Source organism: Haliotis cracherodii, unplaced genomic scaffold, assembly GCF_022045235.1.
Source record: "Haliotis cracherodii isolate W230 unplaced genomic scaffold, xgHalCrac1.p SCAF_2, whole genome shotgun sequence".
Lineage (NCBI taxonomy): Eukaryota > Metazoa > Mollusca > Gastropoda > Lepetellida > Haliotidae > Haliotis > Haliotis cracherodii.
This window is the reverse complement of record NW_027266275.1, coordinates 38,397,480-38,416,863: the sequence shown is the minus strand read 5'-3', so window position 1 is coordinate 38,416,863 and position 19,384 is coordinate 38,397,480. Positions and strand designations below refer to the sequence as shown.

At 38.5% G+C, this 19,384-nt stretch overlaps 1 protein-coding gene across 1 annotated transcript; it reads left to right on the top strand.

The window, feature by feature from the left end:
- The first annotated feature begins 206 nt into the window (after positions 1 to 206).
- Positions 207 to 18,938, top strand: LOC139468067 (GTP-binding protein 1-like). The gene is made up of 11 exons (XM_071249775.1): positions 207 to 284; positions 1,050 to 1,411; positions 4,137 to 4,245; positions 5,200 to 5,380; positions 6,465 to 6,711; positions 7,835 to 7,930; positions 9,834 to 10,072; positions 11,310 to 11,454; positions 12,127 to 12,309; positions 13,072 to 13,207; positions 14,663 to 18,938. The coding sequence occupies exons 2-11, from the start codon at positions 1,292 to 1,294 to the stop codon at positions 15,091 to 15,093; spliced, it is 1,887 nt and encodes a 628-aa protein (XP_071105876.1). The 5' UTR covers positions 207 to 284; positions 1,050 to 1,291; the 3' UTR covers positions 15,094 to 18,938.
- Positions 18,939 to 19,384: the final 446 nt, after the last annotated feature.

Here is a 19,384-nt window from a genome sequence, read left to right as displayed (position 1 = left end):
GGAAGCGGTAACGATTGTAGGATCGCAAGGAATATAAAAATTCATTTTCGTCTCATAATAGTTATAACGTTATTGTCGTATTCCTTTAACATACATTATAATTCTACAAGATCATATGTGCAATTCTAGGTGCCTGAAATATTTCTTTTACATTGATATGCAATCGAGCTCACCACTGCCGAACAATTTAATTGTTACTTCCGGTTGTAAAATAGTGATGACATGGTGGTGAAAGCAGACAGCGACAAAAGTTATTGAGTGTTTCTGTTGCAACCATAAGCAAGGTATGTTTCAGTACTATTGCACCAGCAGCAAAGTTCGCCAGACAACATACATAGTCTGATCGTTTTGTAGTACAGGGCAGTTTAATGTATGAAGCCTTCGTAGTAGCAAAGAAGCCAAGACAAACTTGGTCGCTTGATTCGATGTGGACAGAGACGATATATGCACCATACGTGTTTGGGGATGTGACATGAATTTCTAAAAAGGAAATTTAATTGTGTAGATAGTGAAATGTGAAGAACGGTCATCAAAGTCAATGATTTACACCTGACAGTAAATAATCAGGTATGCGTTCGTCCATACATGGCCAGTAAGCAGCTGCTAAGTGGTCCAATTATGGTAGTCGAGCCACATGCGTTCAACAGCTGTCGTGACAATGTACATTCATCATTAACATGATTAAGAAAATAGTGATTTATTAGAAATCTTTTAACACCTGTTTTTTGTATACGTATTTAAGAAATGTTGAAGTGATTTACTTGCAGCATTTGTGGTCAAATGAAAATGCAAACTATATATGTTCTTGTGTATATTGATGAAGTCTGTTTACTTTCAACTCTTATCTATCATGCCAATGTATCGAAATATTCTGTTATATATATTAAGTCACTAATCATGTCAATATTCATTCCACCATGTTCTCTTAGGTAAGGAAATTATATATCTAATAATATGTGTATGTGATTTTACATTTTCTTCATTTCAGACTGTTTTGTTGATTGACTTATTTTATGACAATTCTTAATAGTTTATTCACTTTTCTTCAGGTCTGACCACTTCACAGGTGTTTCTTCAACACCTATCAGTAACAAACATGATTTTAAGGATATGAAAAGAACTTATGTTAATGAAGAACACTTTTTGCCTACATTTTAATCCATCAATCATACAGTCTACTTCCTGATTAAGTGCACACCTTATCCCTTGAAAGTGAAGAGGATATTCTGATCAAGAAACTGATTTGTTTGTAACTGTTGAAAGAGAAGAGCTAGTATTTGCCAATAGCATCATGGCATTTGCAGTTGATTGCAATGGTCGTGACTCTCCAAGTTTGGAGAATGGAGAGAATCTGTTTGGACCAGAAGAGGAAGTTGATATTGATATGGAAATTGCACCATTGGTATCAAAGGTATGTATCAATCAGTGATGGATATTTTAGATTTTTTAGAATGTATAATGACAATAATGTAAGAAGTTCTTATGACGTGATACTGATACCTATTTTGGCTATGGTCATGATGATCAGTACAGGATGTAACCGTGGTAACACTGACAATGACTTCAAATTATATTAAAGTTATAATGGTGATGATGAATCATACAGGGTTTGCTGCAATCTTAGTAGAAAATATGCAACCTTTTTTCCCCACTCAATATTCTTCCTCAGTTGTGATGCAGATTGTTCAGTCTATCAAAATCAATAAGTTGATTGCACTATACAGTCAGAATATTAAAATCTGAAACAGACGTAAAATACAACCAATATCAGCTTTATTTAAAACTGGAAAACCCAACGCCAATAAACAGAACAACCTTCCTGGCAAGCTATCAGTGGCAGCCACTCAGAATTAACCACCAATTCTTGCCCACTAGTGTGCTTGTATTTGCTACAGCACTTGGAACTCCCACAACAAGCCAATCAAGAAAGTACACATAAAAAAATATCAAGTCCAAAATTATGCAGTATAAAGCTGACACAAAAAGATGCAAGTATTGCATTCCGTTTAATGATAATTAATTTTCAGAAGTTTTCCATCACACAATAGTATCACATTGACAAAATCTAAAATCTAGCTTTGATCATGCTGATGTTATTTGGTTTCAAATAAACAAGGGATCATACTACCTCAAAGTGCGAGACAGCAGGCTAACAGTAATGAGTTGATGTTTGCAACTCAATTTAATTTGTTATTGTTTCAGATAACCCTTTGTGGTTAAAAAAAACTAAAAAACATATAATTTTTTGTTCGTACAGTACTGACCAGCAAGTCACATATGAATAGTTATAATATTATATAGCAGATGCTTCCTTAGTTATGTCATTTTCTTAGTTTATGTCAATAAGAAAATGAAATAACAAATACACTACCATTTACTTAGATCAACAACTGTGCAGATAGTAGATAAGTATGTGCAATATAATTTAAAAGCAGCATTAGTGAAAGAAGATAATGTTTTAGATTAAGAAAATAATGTGAGTTGGTGAGTCCGGTTTAACATCACCTTGAATAGTATTCCGGTTATTGCAAGGCGTGTCAGCTTAATGGGGGGGGGAGTGATGCCGGTCTTAGACATTTACCATTTTGGTGAAACCCACAGGCATGGGTATGGTTCTAGCAAATCTAGAAACAGGATTCAAACATATGATCATAAATTTCTGGCATGCCCAAGGGACCTAACTCTGCACAAACGAATTGCGGTGCATTAGATGACTGGGTCACCCGTGCCCAGTCTAAGTTGGTAAACAGAACCTTAATCCATAAGTAAATCAAGCCCCCAGTTTTAACATGCTTTGGCACTGAGCATTACTAGGATGCTAATTAGTAGATTCACAATAATTCACAAGCTAATTCTTTTGTCATTCTGCAACATGCAAGCTCCAACTAGATGTGACGTCAATATTTTGGGTCATTGCACTCCTAGTTATCACCCCACCTTTGTTCATTTTCTATGCTAATATTAATAATAAATGTTGTATTTCTCATGTTTATTGGTGTTTGCCTGGGCATAACATCAGTTATTACCATATTGTCATGAATTTGGAAGGCCTTTAGTTACCATGGTTACAATATGTACAATTTTGGAATTTTTATTAATATTTGTTTCAAACTTGGGGTCAAATGTAAAACATGCAAGATGACTATTTACTGCTCATAAATACTGCCGATGTCCAGTAGAGAGATGGAATGATTTTAATCGCCATGTCACAAATTTGAAAGAGTTTGTTTTTGTTGCAAACCGACAGGTTTCTGTACCAGCCAGGTCAAACTATATCGCAGCCACGTTTCATTCGATTTGTCGTTCACTGAAGCATAAACCTGGTGTGTGTCTTTAGTAGGATGACTTTTGACTCAACATTCACTCACCTACTTTTAACATGTTTAATGAGAATGTCAATTAGACCCTCTGGGCTTATGCCTAAAGGATTATGATAATGAGAATCCATCATGTTCATGGTACTGTCATGTTGGTCTGTTTTGGTTTATACTTGCTGTCACCAATAGTTTAGCTCACCAAGGCTTGCTAAATACAATGGTTATTCCTAATACAGGATATCTACCATCCTAAAACACACTCACATGATAACCTCTATTTATCCATTCTAACATTAAATAGATTGACACAATAGCAGATAACAGCATGAAGACATCCATCATAGTATATAGGTCAAAACTGTAAGCTTACATACAAAGCAATCAGCATGATCAGGAAGTGGAGGTCACCATTTTATTAATTTTTACGTGAAGTTTACATGATAATTAATATGGCATGCCAGACACCTTTGATCATGAGAGTGAATCATAGTTTGCTCTGATTATGTTCTAGGCTCTATCACTGTAATCAGCACAATGCTCATGCTTGTAGGTCTGAGACCTGCTTCACATCGGCATCGGTAGAAACCAACATTGTTAGTCCACTAGTCCTTATAATGATAACATACAGAAAAACCCTTTAAAATGACAATTTCTTTACTAGTCCTTATGATACCTTAAGTATTGGACTACAGGACTAGTGCCAATTTCTGACTCTGCATCAGGCTTTTCCCCCCACATCAAATTGTCACTCTATGATATAACTGAAATACAGTTCATAGCGGCATTTCACCCTCTTCATAAAACTTTCTTGTTGTGTAGAATGCCCTTGTGAGCCCTACCAATGAGGAATATGAGTCTCTCCTGGAAGAGATCAAATCTCGGGCAGAGGATGGACAGGGAGAGACGATATTTGAGATTGGGACTGGAGGTATGTGAAAAGTTTAATGATGCTGTTTGCACAACAAATGCATATTACCTGAAATATTTTATTATGTGTCTCTGAGCATGCAGAGAGGAGAAACTTCCAACTAAGATTATGATATTTTGAAAATTTATCATTAATTTCATTATGTTTGTGTGGATTTCAGTTTTAAAGAATACTTAAAATAGGTAAAGTTATGACATCACACCAAAGTTAATCATATTTGTCTTTTCTGTTTGTTGTTTAACGCCACACTCAGCTATATTCCAGCCATATGACGGTGGTCTGTAAATAATCAAGTCTGGCCCAAACAATCCAGTGATTGACATCATGAGCATCAATCTAAACAATTGAGATAAGATGAAATGCATATACCAAGTCAGCAAGCCTGACAACCCGATCCCGTTAGTCGCCTTTTACAACAAGTTGCCTCTTGCTGAAGACCTATTCTAACCCGGATCTTCACGGGTCTTATCAGTACTTACCATATCGATAAACTCACACCCTGAACAGAAATGATTCTTGCTTGGGCTAATGTAAATTGGGTATGTAAGTGGATATTAGGATGTAGGAACAGCTGGTTTCAGAGTGTTATCATAAGGGCCACCAAATTAGCAGCAATATCACAGCACACAAAGCTTTCATCAAGCTGTTCATGTTTCCTGTTTGTGGGGTAGCTTAGTGGTTAAAGTGTTCGCTCGTCATGCTGAAGACACGGGTTCCATTCACTGCATGGGTACAGTGAGTGGAGCCCATTTTCTGGTGTCCCCTGCCGTGGCATTGCTGGAATGTTGCTAAAAGCCGCATAAAGCACAACACTCACTCAACTCTTTCATGTGTGTTGCAATTGGTGAAAATTAGCCCAGGGCTGTTATACTACAGGTATGTACAACCAGCAGTTTAAGATGTATGTAAAAAGTTACCTGAAGCCATGTAAATGTTATGTCTTGACCCCTACAGAGGGAGAGAAGCCTGGGTTGAATGACCCCGACTTCCAGGCGTCTGCAGCCACTCTGAAGAGCATTGCTGAAACACTACAGATGGAAATTGTACCACTAAGGGAGAGAACTGCTGCAGAGGGGAAAACAGCTGAATTCCTTCTCAGGAAAAGATTAGACTCTGAGGATTTCATGGAAGTCAGGTGAGCTTTTATTTTTACTGAATGAGTATTCTTTTTCTGAGTCTGTTTCTATGAGTCAGTGATGTGTATTTTAGGTTTTCATGATTCACAGATGTATCAATGCATCACAAACTTACACCTGCCAATAGGATACATGATACATGATATGTGTCAATGTTTTAATTATGTATCAAAGAAATATTAAAACTTTTGCAACTACTCAGGGGACCTTGCAGCTACCACACACAATTACACCACTCAAAAGGAAGTTAATGAACACATTTTTTCATGTGACTAAAGTTAATCTGTCATCTGTACAGATTAAGTATAGTCATATGAAAAAGTCAAGGGTTCTTTAGCTGCTTTTGAGTAGTATATATACTCAATCTAATTGCATAATGTTATTAGGACAAGCTTAGATTATCCAGTCATGCAGGTTTTGATGGTGCAAACCGTTGGTTAGCCTGTCCACAGGGAACATGTGCATTATGTTGATAAACACTAGTAGACAGTGCAATAATATCATGATACATGCCGTACACGGCTGCAAGAATCATGATATGTATGAATGATATTGCAACACCCCCATTGTGTTTATAGTTGTATACCTGTAACATGCTGCTTGTCACTCAATTCTCCAGGGTAGTTAGCAGGAGGGAGGGTTTGACTTCTTTGCAATGGGGAATTGGGTACAGAGTCAGTCTATTATTTAGCCACTAGTCTTAAGCCCGAGTTTACTAACATTCTGTTCCGTCTAGTATGCTCAGGTTATAGCAAACCATATGATAACACTCAGCTTTGCTGAAAATGAAGGCTGGTAAAAGATGGTACTTGTTGTTACCCTGCCTGGCACTAGGCAGTAAGGAGATAAAACAAGGACTGGTAGGTCCGGAGTCTGTAACCTGGGTCTGAGTTGTTTATCCCTTGTTAAACTGCAGTTATCTCTGTGTCCTAGCACTAATGTTAGTTAAAAACCAGCATTATTCCAGAAAGGTAGAAGCAGCCACACCCACATGTGTGTATGTCGCTATATAAGTGTAATAATCTTGAACATGATGTTAAACCCCTTTTCACTTCACCTCACAGATGTGTCTTTCTGTTTCAGAGTGGCAGTTGTGGGGAATGTAGATGCCGGGAAGAGCACCCTCCTGGGTGTGTTGACCCACGGGGAGCTGGACAATGGTAGGGGTGTGGCCCGACAGAAACTGTTCCGACACAAGCACGAGATGGAGTCCGGCAGAACCAGCAGCGTCGGCAACGACATTCTGGGCTTCGACACAACAGGAAACGTTGTCAACAAGCCCGACCATGGGCATCTAGACTGGATCAAGATATGTGAAGAAGCAGCTAAAGTATGTACACAGGGTGATAGGCAGGATGTTGAGAAGGATTTATGTACATGATGTACTAGCAATGCTAGAGGCATTTGTTTAATGAGGGATCATTTTGTGATATCATGACAAAAGAACACCTTGGATAAAACGAAACACAATACACGTAACTGCAGCATTGACTTGTATTAGCAGTGATCACTTCATAGCATTCAATTGATAACATTTCATAACATTCATTTAAGTATAATAAAGTTGATCTGTCACTGCTGATTGTGTTGATTCGCCACAATTGTGTTGATTCACCGCTGATTGCGTACGGCCAATTGTCAGTGACACTTGACACTGAGTGAGATTTCTCAGTTCGTTATACACGTCATCAATTAGTGATAGATGGGCTTGTCAGTGATCAGATATCAGTTCGCTATATCTGTTAGTTTGCTGTTGAGAGTTTGTTATGTATGTAAATTGTATATGATACATATGTATTATCATGATATGATTATCATGATTATGTAGGAGATAAATCAGGGAATTTTTAACAGTTCGTTGTATCGGTTTGTTCGCTCTATCCGTGTTTGTTATATTCTGTTAATGTACACCAACCAATACCCTTTATACAACAGTGATGCTCAAGCTACAAAAATAAGATTTACACAAGATAAATGGCCTTGGTTTGTGGGGTTTTGACCTGGCCGTCAGTTGTGGCCTTGAACAGGAAGTGAAAAGTGATGTTTGATGAATTGTTCACTTTCTTCAAGTGTGTGAGATACTTGGGACTCTAGTATTTATTTGGCTGTGCTCTGATACAGACCTTTGACAAATATTCTGTCCTTGATCATTAGTATACAGAAGTAAGTTCACTCATAGTGATGGTGGAGTTAGATCACTTTGATTTCAGGTTTACAAATATTGAAATAGTTTTTATGAATTATAAATTTCAACAGACATGTTTCAAGATTAACATTAGCAAACTGTAGTATGAATGGTTAACTACAGTTGTGAGTCACAAATATTGACAACTGGATTGTCTGGTCCAAACTTGATTACTTGTAGACCGCTGTCATGTAGCTGTTTGGCATTAAACAAGAAACAAACAAATATTTATGAAGACTGATAATGTTTCACCCACATTTTCTTCCAGGTTATTACTTTCATAGATCTTGCTGGGCACGAGAAATACCTGAAGACTACTGTGTTTGGGATGACTGGTCATGCCCCTGACTTTGCCATGTTGATGGTAGGTACTAGGGCTTGCTGTAGTGTTGATTCACACCATGCAGGGTTAGAACTTAACACTAACCCACTAGCCCAGGCCTAGTACAAATTCCTTCAGGCAAATAAAAATTTCCACATTGTTTTAACATTTCAAGACCATTTTATCTTTACCCGGGTTTAGTAAAGCTTTTGAGTTTAGTATCAAACCTGGATATTACAGTAATAACCAATGCATGTCTATATTGCACTCTGTCTATCCAATTTATGGACAAAAGCATGTTTATTATAAATGCCTGTGCTCATGGGTTTCACAGAAATGGTTAACGTCTGAGACCTTCCTCACTTCAGGCTTTCCTCCCACATCAAGCTGACACACTGTGATATAACTTGAATACTGTTATAGAGTTGTTAAACCCAACTCACTCACTTAATATTGTAATATAAATGCATCAGTGTGCATTCAAATGACTTTCTCAGCAGAGCTGCCTTGGAAATACAAGTATAACTGAAGCTGCCTTTCAGGTGCTAGAAAGGGAATTCCGTTGTAACATACTTAGGTCACATGTTACTTTAGGTCCTCCAGCCTTTGGGTATCTCTTGATGGCTTCCTTTAATTTGAGATTGGGCTCACATTCTTAAGTCTACAAACTATGTGTTTATCATGTCTAAAGTTCTGTATCATGTATATAAACGATGTGTTTATCGTGTCTTAAGTTCTGTATGAACCATGTGTTTATCGTGTCTTAAGTTCTGTATGAACCATGTGTTTATCGTGTTTTAAGTTCTGTATGAACCATTTGTTTATCATGTCTTAAGTTCTGTATGAACCATGTGTTTATCCTGTCTTAAGTTCTGTATGAACCATGTGTTTATCCTGTCTTAAGTTCTGTATGAACCATGTGTTTATCCTGTCTTAAGTTCTGTATGAACCGTGTGTTTATCGTGTCTTAAGTTCTGTATGAACCGTGTGTTTATCGTGTCTTAAGTTCTGTATGAACCATGTGTTTATCATGTCTTAAGTTCTGTATGAACCATGTGTTTATCCTGTCTTAAGTTCTGTATGAACCATGTGTTTATCCTGTCTTAAGTTCTGTATGAACCATGTGTATATCATGTCTTAAGTTCTGTATGAACCACATGTTTATCCTGTCTTAAGTTCTGTATGAACCATGTGTTTATCATGTCTTAAGTTCTGTATGAACCATGTGTTTATCATGTCTTAAGTTCTGTATGAACCATGTGTTTATCATGTCTTAAGTTCTGTATGAACCATGTGTTTATCCTGTCTTAAGTTCTGTATGAACCATGTGTTTATCATGTCTTAAGATCTGTCCAAACCTCGGTTCATTATGTCTTAAGTTCATAGTTGAGTATGCACCATGTGTTTATCATGTCTTAAATTCTGTATGGACCATTTGTGTATCATGTCTTAAGTTCTGTATGAACCATGTGTTTATCATGTCTTAAGTTCTGTGTGAACCATGTGTTTATCCTGTCTTAAGTTCTGTATGAATCATGTGTTTATCATGTCTTAAGTTCTGTATGAACCATGTGTTTATCATGTCTTAAGTTCTGTATGAACCATGTGTTTATCATGTCTTAAGTTCTGTATGAACCATGTGTTTATCATGTCTTAAGTTCTGTATGAACCATGTGTTTATCCTGTCTTAAGTTCTGTATGAACCATGTGTTTATCATGTCTTAAGTTCTGTATGAACCATGTGTTTATCATGTCTTAAGATCTGTCCAAACCTCGGTTCATTATGTCTTAAGTTCATAGTTGAGTATGCACCATGTGTTTATCATGTCTTAAATTCTGTATGGACCATTTGTGTATCATGTCTTTAGCATGTTAAGGTCTGTCCAAACTATGTGTTTATCATGTCTTAAGTCCTGTATGAACCATGTGTTTATCATGTTTACAGGTCGGCTCCAATGCTGGAGTCATCGGCATGACAAAGGAACACCTCGGTCTTGCACTTGCTCTCAACGTTCCCGTGTTTGTCGTCGTCACAAAGATCGACATGTGTCCTCCCAATGTGTTACAAGACACACTCAAGTTGTTACAGAGAATATTGAAATCACCAGGATGTCGGAAGATACCAGTTCTTGTTCAAAACCGAGATGATGTAGTTTGTTCAGCAACCAACTTCACATCTGAAAGGTACGTTACTTGGGTAATAAGTCTTGAAATCATGACATTGTTACCTTAATCAGTTTGGTCTGAAGTATTGCTAAATGCAGCATGAAACAAAAAAACAAGCAATAGGAAAACCAGAGCAAGTTCTTACTAATGGGGGAGCATGGATGGCCCAGTTGTCTTAGGTGCTGCAATTCACTGTGCAGAGTTACAACCCATGAGTGTGGGTTCAAATCCCAGTTTGCCCCAATTATGTTTCTAGGTTTGTCAGCACCATACCTGTGCTTGTGGGTTTCACCAAAGTTGTAACACCTGGCCCACTACTGGCTTTCCTCCCACATCCAGTGATATAACTGGAATACTGTTCGAAGCAGCGTTATACTTAACTCACTCACACTCACACTGACTAATGGGGTTTCAGCTTACATCTCACTGTAATATTTTTCATGCAACATGTGCCATAGCCCATCTTCCCGAGACAAGAGCGTTAACTGACTTTTAAATGTCCAGTTTCCACCCTTGCCAAACTAGGCTGGAATTACTGGACTCAATCGTAGCGCCACCAGTGGCTATTACCAGTTACGTCCCTTCTAAGCCTCTCCTATGGACCAATCAGATTCCACTGCTCGTATCACTTGCGTTTCCGCCCAGTCAGAACGATCTGATCGATAATCAAAGTCTATACTGTGATAAAACGGGTCTTACATCGCGAAATGCATCAAACCATGTGAGCACCTTGATTGAAAACATTTGGAATATATCTGCTGACAACAAGTTGGCGGTGCACATGCTTTGCAAATCCTGCAATCGTCGTAATCTGCACTACAGTTTACGAACCAAATTTCGATTTTGGTGCACAATTTTTATTGGACTATGCATAGACTCATTAGTCCAGCCAAAATGTAACTCCATAATACCAGTCTAGTTCAGCAAGAGTGGAAACTGGACTTTTATTGTCAGTTAACTCTCTTGCTTCGGGAAGATGGCCATAGCCTTGCGACCATCTACTCACACATTGTCTCAATATCAGGCAATAGTAGCATTCACACAGAATTAATGCCAGGAGTATGGCTCTTATGTCTTCAAGGAGTTGCACACAGCCTCTTTTCATTGCAACCCATGCTTGTCGTAAGAGGCGACTTACAGGATCGGGTTGTCAGACTTGCTGACTTGGTTGATACATGTCAAACCCATGAACCTGGTGTTGCTTCTGTTCATCATGTTCATGATACACATTATATGTTGTTTCATCTTTATTCAGGATGTGCCCAATCTTCCAAGTATCCAATGTCACAGGGGAAAATCTAGATTTGTTAAAAATGTTCCTCAACTTGTTATCAACGCGAGTGAAATGTGACATGCAGAAGCCAGCTGAGTTCCAGATAGACGACACATTCTCAGTACCTGTAAGTAGCCCTAGGGGAAATAGCCATGGTTATTTATCATGGAAAATGATGCTGAACAATAGGATGAAAATGATGCTGAAGATTTAACCTGTTTAAAGTAAAACAATATCAAGTTCCAAGATACAATTAAATATTCCTTCCTTGGTCAGCCACAAAGTTTTTACCAAAAGAAATTAAAATACCAAAAGACGTTAAAAGATAGTACTTGTTGTTAACCTGCATGGCGCTCAGCATTAAGGGGCTAAAACAAGGACTGGTCGGCTTGGAGTCAGTATACTGTGTCTGAGTGGGGTATTCATGTATAACTGCGACATCGGCCCGGACAAGTACAATGAGCCACACACACGTGTATGCACATCGCTATATAAGTCTAATAATCAATGTTAAACCCTATTTCACCTCAGCTACGGGGTGATGTACATAATGAATATGTAATATTGTCTCTTGTATATTGTTCTGAACAATGATTGTCTGGAAGGTTGGGTTTCTGGACTAACAGGATCCTGCCTCACAATTCACTGGACTTGTTTACTGGCAATGTTTTTGTGACAGAATTGGCTCGGAGTTAGTATACTGTATTCATGTTTAACTAAGGGTTGCCTCAGTTATGTTTTGGCTGTCATATCTTCTATAACTTAGACCATGTCACTGACACTGTTAGTTTGGTTGCAGGGTGTAGGGACAGTGGTTTCAGGGACGTTACTCCAAGGCTACATACGACTGAATGACACATTACTCCTGGGGCCCGATGCACTAGGGCAGTTCATGCCTATTGTTGTCAAGAGCATACACAGGAAGAGGATGCCGGTGAAAGAGGTCAGAGGAGGTCAGACTGCATCATTTGCCCTAAAAAAGGTGAGGAAATGTTTCATGTCACACGCAGCAGTATTCCACCAGTAACAGCAGCCTGTAAATATTCAAGTCAGGACAAGACAAACCAGTGATTGATATTATGAGCAACAGTCAGTGATGTCTGGGTACAATGGCCGCAAACAACCATGTCACCCAAACTGACCACCACCCATTGAGTTGCGAGGCGGTCGGGTAGCCTTGTGGTTAAAGCGTTTGCTCGTCATGCCAAAGATCCGGGTTCAATTCCCGACATGGGTACTATGAGTGAAGCCCATTTCTGGTGTCCCCCGCCATGATTTTGCTGGAATATTGCGAAAATCGGCGTAAAACCATACTCACTCACTCACTCCTTTAAGTTGCCTCTTAACGACCAGCATAGGTTGCTGGGGATTAGTGATAATCAAAGTGTTTGTGTCACTTTGGAAGTCACAACAGTACATTTGTTGTGCATCTGACTTATTTGAAGTGTGAATTGTTTCTTTCATCTGTTTCCATGAGGTGGTGTTTGAGTTTGAATCTCAACATTTTTCATTGTGTGAATCCCACTTTTTGTGTCACCCACATGATATTTCTAGAATATTGCTAAACGTGGAGTAAACCACATTCACAGAAGAATCCTGTCTTCCTGTGTATAATTTAAATGTGAAATTTGTAACCTTGTGAAATGACCATTGAGAAATTGATGCTTTCACACTTGGTAATTCACATAAAAATAAAAAAACAATCTTAAAACGTTCAGTTTAACAATATTGTCATTGGTTTTAGATTAAGAGGTCGTCAATACGAAAAGGAATGGTGATGGTAGCACCCCGACTAGAGCCCAAGGCATGCTGGGAGTTTGAGGGAGAGATTCTTGTTCTACATCATCCGACAACAATAAGTGTTCGTTATCAAGCAATGGGTAAGCGTTTTGTTACGTTTATTTATCATACCTCAAATAAGAATCTTGCAGTTCTATTGATTAATCTGTACCATGTGACGAAACCTAACATTTCAATGTTGAACCCAAATCCTGTTACTCACACTGACCTCGGATATTTACGTACATAATCAGTATTAACCTGTGACAGGATGAATATTGAAACTTTCATGGTTCGAAGCTAAGTATCTGTAATAAAACAGAGCACGGTCTCAAGGTTTCTTAAACTTTAAAGTACACAACAAATGATTACTCTTGACGAAATCAATATGTGAAAACAAGGAGGCCCGCCCCCTTTGGCGGTCTGATCACTGCGGCCTAGGTCAGTTCAGAAACAAAACCTGTTTGTTGTTTAACGCCGCACTCAGCAATATTCCAGCTATATGACAGCGGTCTGTAAATAATCGAGTCTGGACCCGACAATCTAGTGATTGATATCATGAGCATCGATCCATGCAATTAGGATATGATGACATGCATAAACCAAGTCAACGAGCCTGACCACTCGATCCTGTCTGTCACCTCTTACGACAAGCATGGTTTGCTGAAGACCAATTCTAACCCGGATCTTCATGGGTCGAACAGATGATGTACACAGATACCGTGATCAGTTTGTTTTAACCAAGTAAAATATACAAAATAAGATGCCTCCTTCCCAACTTAGTTTTATATTTGTTGATGAAAATGTAATAACTAATATCTTGCTATGGTCTGACATTCAGTTTTCAGAGTATTGTAGCTGCTTTCGAATAACTTTCCATATTTTTCAAAGTGACTAGGGTAAAATTGAGATGTTTGTGTAGCTACACATGTACCCTATATATCTAATCTTCATATATATCACTAATCTCACTTTAACATGTTTAAAGAAACCTTTTTGATGGATATCTAAATAGTTAATTTATTGTGACCCATAGTTATCATTGAGGTGGGGGGGGGGGGGGGGGGGGGGCATGCGTGACCCAGTCGTCTAAGGCGCAGCTATTCGCTGTGAAGAGTTACGTCCCATGGGCATACCAGAAACCTATGATTGTGGGTTTAAATCCTGATTTGCCCCGATTATGTTTCTCGTGGGTTTAATCAAAGTAGTAAACGTCTGTGATCTGCATCACTTCGGGCTTCCCTCCCAGGTCAAGCTGACATGCCGTGATATGCTTGGAATACTGTTCAAAGCAGCATTAACCAAAGTAATTTGCTTGCTCAGAAACCCTTGATAGGGTTCGGATCCCATCTCACCCTGAGTTTGTTTCTAGGTTTGTCAGCACCATACCCATGCTCTCAGATTTCCCTGAAGTGGTCTGAAACCTGCTTCACTTCGGGCTTTCCCCTGGCATGAAGTTAACATTCTGTGATAAAACTGATATACTGTTCAAAGAGCTGTTTAACTGAACTCACACACTCACACATCGTTGTCATATTTCTCTATGTTATTTTCAGTCCATGTAGGGAGTGTAAGACAGACAGCCACAATATTAACAATGACTGGAGACCACTTAAGAACAGGAGACAAAGCCATTGTCCGGTTCCGCTTCATCAAGAACCCGGAGTACCTGAAGACTGACATGCGGATGGTGTTCCGTGAGGGCAGAACAAAGGCAGTCGGGAACATCACCAAGCTGTTCCCCCACATCAGCGCAGTTGCACAGAACACGCGGCAACAGAGGGCAACCAAAAAGGCGCAAGAGAGCAAACACCAGATTAATCCTCAGAACGAGCCTCAGAAACCTAGCAAACGGAACCGAAGATCAAGACATCGGCATGACGATCACCATGACGACGGGAAGGAGAACACAGACCATGGGAGTCCAATTGTGAATGCCAGTGTAGTGAATGCCACCTCTGCAGCAAGCACATCCAAAGCACCATGAACAGTTAGCACAATTGGTGATGGCCATATTTTATAAGTTGATACACATTGGTATGACATGAGTTTGTGCATCTGCTGATCACATAAATGAAATTTAACTAAGGAATCTATGTGTACAGATGAGAAGTATTTATACATTGTGTGGTATATCCTTGAAATTATTGTTTTTAATTAATTGTGATAACTAACAAGAAAAACAAGACCTAAACGTGTGACTATCCTTGGACAGATTAGGGTAAAACAGCATCCCTATGTGGCAGCAATACTAACTATGAATATTTATTCTTTCCTTTACAGTCTTCACTCTTCACTCTTTACATGTACATGTTCTGTTAACCTCCCTACAGCTTGCTTTATTTTTAGCGATGGTATTATGAGCAGAATAATTTGCCTGTTACAATCATCATCAAAAATGAAAGTAACTGAGACCATTGTCTTATTTAATTAATATGTTTTTACCCCCGAATTAAAGGGTTGGTGGTCAAAATAAAGTAATAATACTTTCTTAAAACATTGGATTTTATTAACAACTTTTTAGGAGTGTAAGGTAGGGAAGTAAATGTGGGAGTGTTTTAATGAAGTGTAAAGGGATACTCTCCTTCCAATTTTGATCTACATACACTTCGAATTTTATTTTGCATTACAGAAATTAGTTCACTAGCATGGTTAAAAGGAATGCATGCATTTAAGAAATTTGTGAAATTTCACCTTTGGATATCCACTAATTAACAAATTTCTGAAAACCCCTGCCTCAAATGGGATCTCTCGCAAGCTTGACTGATACAGTGTGTTATCGCACTCTTATGACACAGACTAGTGGTGGAATTATCTCCCCTTGGCTGCTTGTTACTGTCCTGCTCACCAGGCCAGTGTGATGAAGCTGAGATGATGCTGACCACAAGCCCTACTCACTCTGGACAGTGCCTGGCATGTTTCCTATATTAATGAAGTCTCAAAGAGCAGAATTTATGATGTTTTGCAGACATCAGAGATAATTCTGTCCTTTGTCTTCGTAATTGACGTGATGGCGCTTGAGGTATATTATTCATTGAAATGAAATTTTATCCTCGTCTTATAATCAAAGAGTGGGCACGGATGGCACAGTCATTGTCAGTGTGCAGAGCTACATCCCTTAGGCGTGTTGTGATCCTATAATTTTGGGTTTGAATTCCAGATTTGTGCTCATGATGATAATTGATTTTTCAGCTCCAAACCTATGTGGGTTTCACCAAAACTGTAAACGTCTGAAAACTGCATGATATTGGGCTTTTCTCTCTCAGAAAACTGACACTGATTTAAATGAAACACTGTTTAAATCTGCAGACAACCACAATTCACTAAATAATGAAAATGAGATGGGCATTTTGTTTATGACAATTACGTGTTTGGATGAATCATTTGAGATGAGATTTGTTTAGAAGTTTTAAGGAAGACATACTTGTAATGTTCTGATAGTTTGCCATATTGTCTGAGTGGTATTTGTTAATTGAAACATTTTTATAAATGACAGCATTGAGAGTTACATGTGTCAGTATCCTGCATCTTCCCCAGGCAAGGGAGTTAACTGACTGTAAGTGTAAAAGTCCAGTTTCCACCCTTGCAGAACTGGAATGGAATGGGCTTGTACACCACGAGACCAAACCTTGAGGTGTGGCCATGAGCGTTCAACTAACTAAATCCTGTATTCCAGGCTACTGACACATGTTATGATTTTATCATTACGTATTCACGAAGACATTCACTTATTTGCAGTGAAATATGTTTATATGAAAATATCAGATCTGCCTTACCAGTGTTTTCGGTATGGAAACTCAAAATGTGAAAAGGGTCAATTACGACATAAGAAGCAGATCACGTCATATGAAAAACTTTGACGTCATGATATACAGATGGATGACCGAGTTGTATTGGTTTTTACAAGACGGCCACTGGCCACTCATATAGCTTGATTTTATTACAAGTAAGGATTAATTTAAATATTGTGAAAGTACTAATCGTTCATGTTTCGGGTAATCCTCGTAATTCAGTAGTTTGAGGATTGTTGATAAAAAATAAAATTACATATGGTTTGACTTTATTTCAACAGATGGATTCTGTCATTTGTAAAACATTTTTCTGTTGACAATCTTGACTCATGTACTTGGCATATCTAATGGCAGTATAAATGTGTTTTGAGCAAAACTGATGTGAACGGTGATCATTCTCAATGGCACACACTGCACCCAACTGTTTGAAAATAACATAATGTAGTTACAATGATCATGGGCTCATATGGCAGTCAGTAACAATAAAAAGTATAAACATAGGTCAATAAAAATGTTTTAGTGAAATACTTGTGTATACTTAAATTCAAAATGTGAACCCTTCCCCACAGAAGTACAATTTCAGAAACTTCAACTAAAAGATTTCTGCCATTTCTTACCGATCTGTTAAGCATGTATAGCGTGAGCATCTAGTCTGCTTGTGATCGGTGTGACTGTATATCACACCACAACCTAGACGGTGTTTATACTTTATTTCGTGTTTTTGTTAGGTTTTTAATGTGTGAAAACTTTATATGATACATTTATAGATCATTTACATTCATAGTCATTTTTATTTCATAAACAAAATGCAACTTAGAATTTAAGAGAAGTTTTGCTGTGAATTTGATTTGGTTATAAAGATGATATACATGAAAAGAGATTGAAAATGGTTCAGAGGCAAAATATTTAAACAAAATGATCAATATCAACAGTAAGAGATGGCTGTACAGGATTTGTTAATAAAATGTGTAATTATTAAGAGAAAATTCAGACATATGTAGTCCAATGTAGGAAGGGTGTTTGAGGAAATCCACAGAGATAAAATGACAAGACTATTTTAAAGTATTGGAGTAGCCGTGAGTTTAGCTTGACAGTTGCTTATGGAATATGCTCCTCTCTGTATTAGTGAATGAATGCCACTAATCTCTGTTATTTTACCATCGTCAATACCTCACTGGTTTGGATACACTACTCTTCTCCATCACCCGTGAACACATATGGCTGATTTTCAGTATAGTTTCTGTTTTTAACAAACAAATCAAGCCAAGGCCTGGTTCGAGTGAGGTCTTTTACCAATGTGCATTCAGATTACATACCAATGAAACACGTGAAGATCTGGGATAGAATAGGTCTTCAGCAACCCATGCTTGCCGTAAAAGGCGACTAATGTGATCGGGTGGTCAGATTTGCTGTCTTGGTGGATGCATGTCATCGTATCCCAATTGTGTAGATCGATGCTCATGTCAATTACCGGTACTTGATTGTCTGGTCAAGACTCGATTATTTATGAGTGTGCGGCGTTAAACAACAAACAACGTAACAATGTGCGCTTAGATTACATACCAATGAGTGCTCAGATTACATACCAACGTGCGCTCAGATTACATACCAACGTGCGCTCACATTACATACCAACGAGTGCTCAGATTACATACCAACGTGCACTCAGAATACATACCAATGGGTACTTAGATTCTATACCAATGAGTGCTCAGATTACATCACACAAGTGATATTTTCTTCCCACAGCGGCCGTCTACTCTACACAATGCTTCAGTATCCGGCACAGGTACAGCCTCATCACATTAGCATATCAGTTGTATGTATTCATGGATCATTGAGGAACCAAGTGTATACATACCCATGAAATATTCACCATGTTACTTTACAAGCTTGGCTCTGACAACTTGCATTTATATTTTAGTACGTTTCGATATAGGTTAAATTGCTCAGCTCTGTGTCGGCAGATTGCGTATCAGCTTGTGTGAAAGTTAAACATGCCCATTGTTCAACTCATGCCATTAAATGTTTTAAGAAATAAACCCATACTCACTTTCGCTTGTTGAAATTGTTTATAATGTGTTTGACATTGATATGTTAACAGATGAAAGTCTGATGCTTTTCCTCTGCCCTGGCAGAGTTGCATCCCTTGGGCATACCAGGATCTGGTGATTGTGGGTTTGAATCCCAGATTCGCCCTGAATATGGTTGTTAGTTTGTCTGCATCATACCCGTGCTTGTGTGTTTCACCAGAGTGGTAAATGTCTAAGACCTGCATCACTTTACGTGATGTGACTGAAATATTGTTCCAAGTGGCACTTACTCACACAAGCTTTTCATTTAACTTCAAGTTCTTCATTTTCAGGAGGGGCGGTCGGGTAGCCTAGTGGTTAAAGCGTTCGCTTGTCATGCCAAAGACCCGGGTTTGATTCCCGACATGGGTACAATGTGTGAACCCCATTTCTGGTGTCTCCCGCCATGATATTG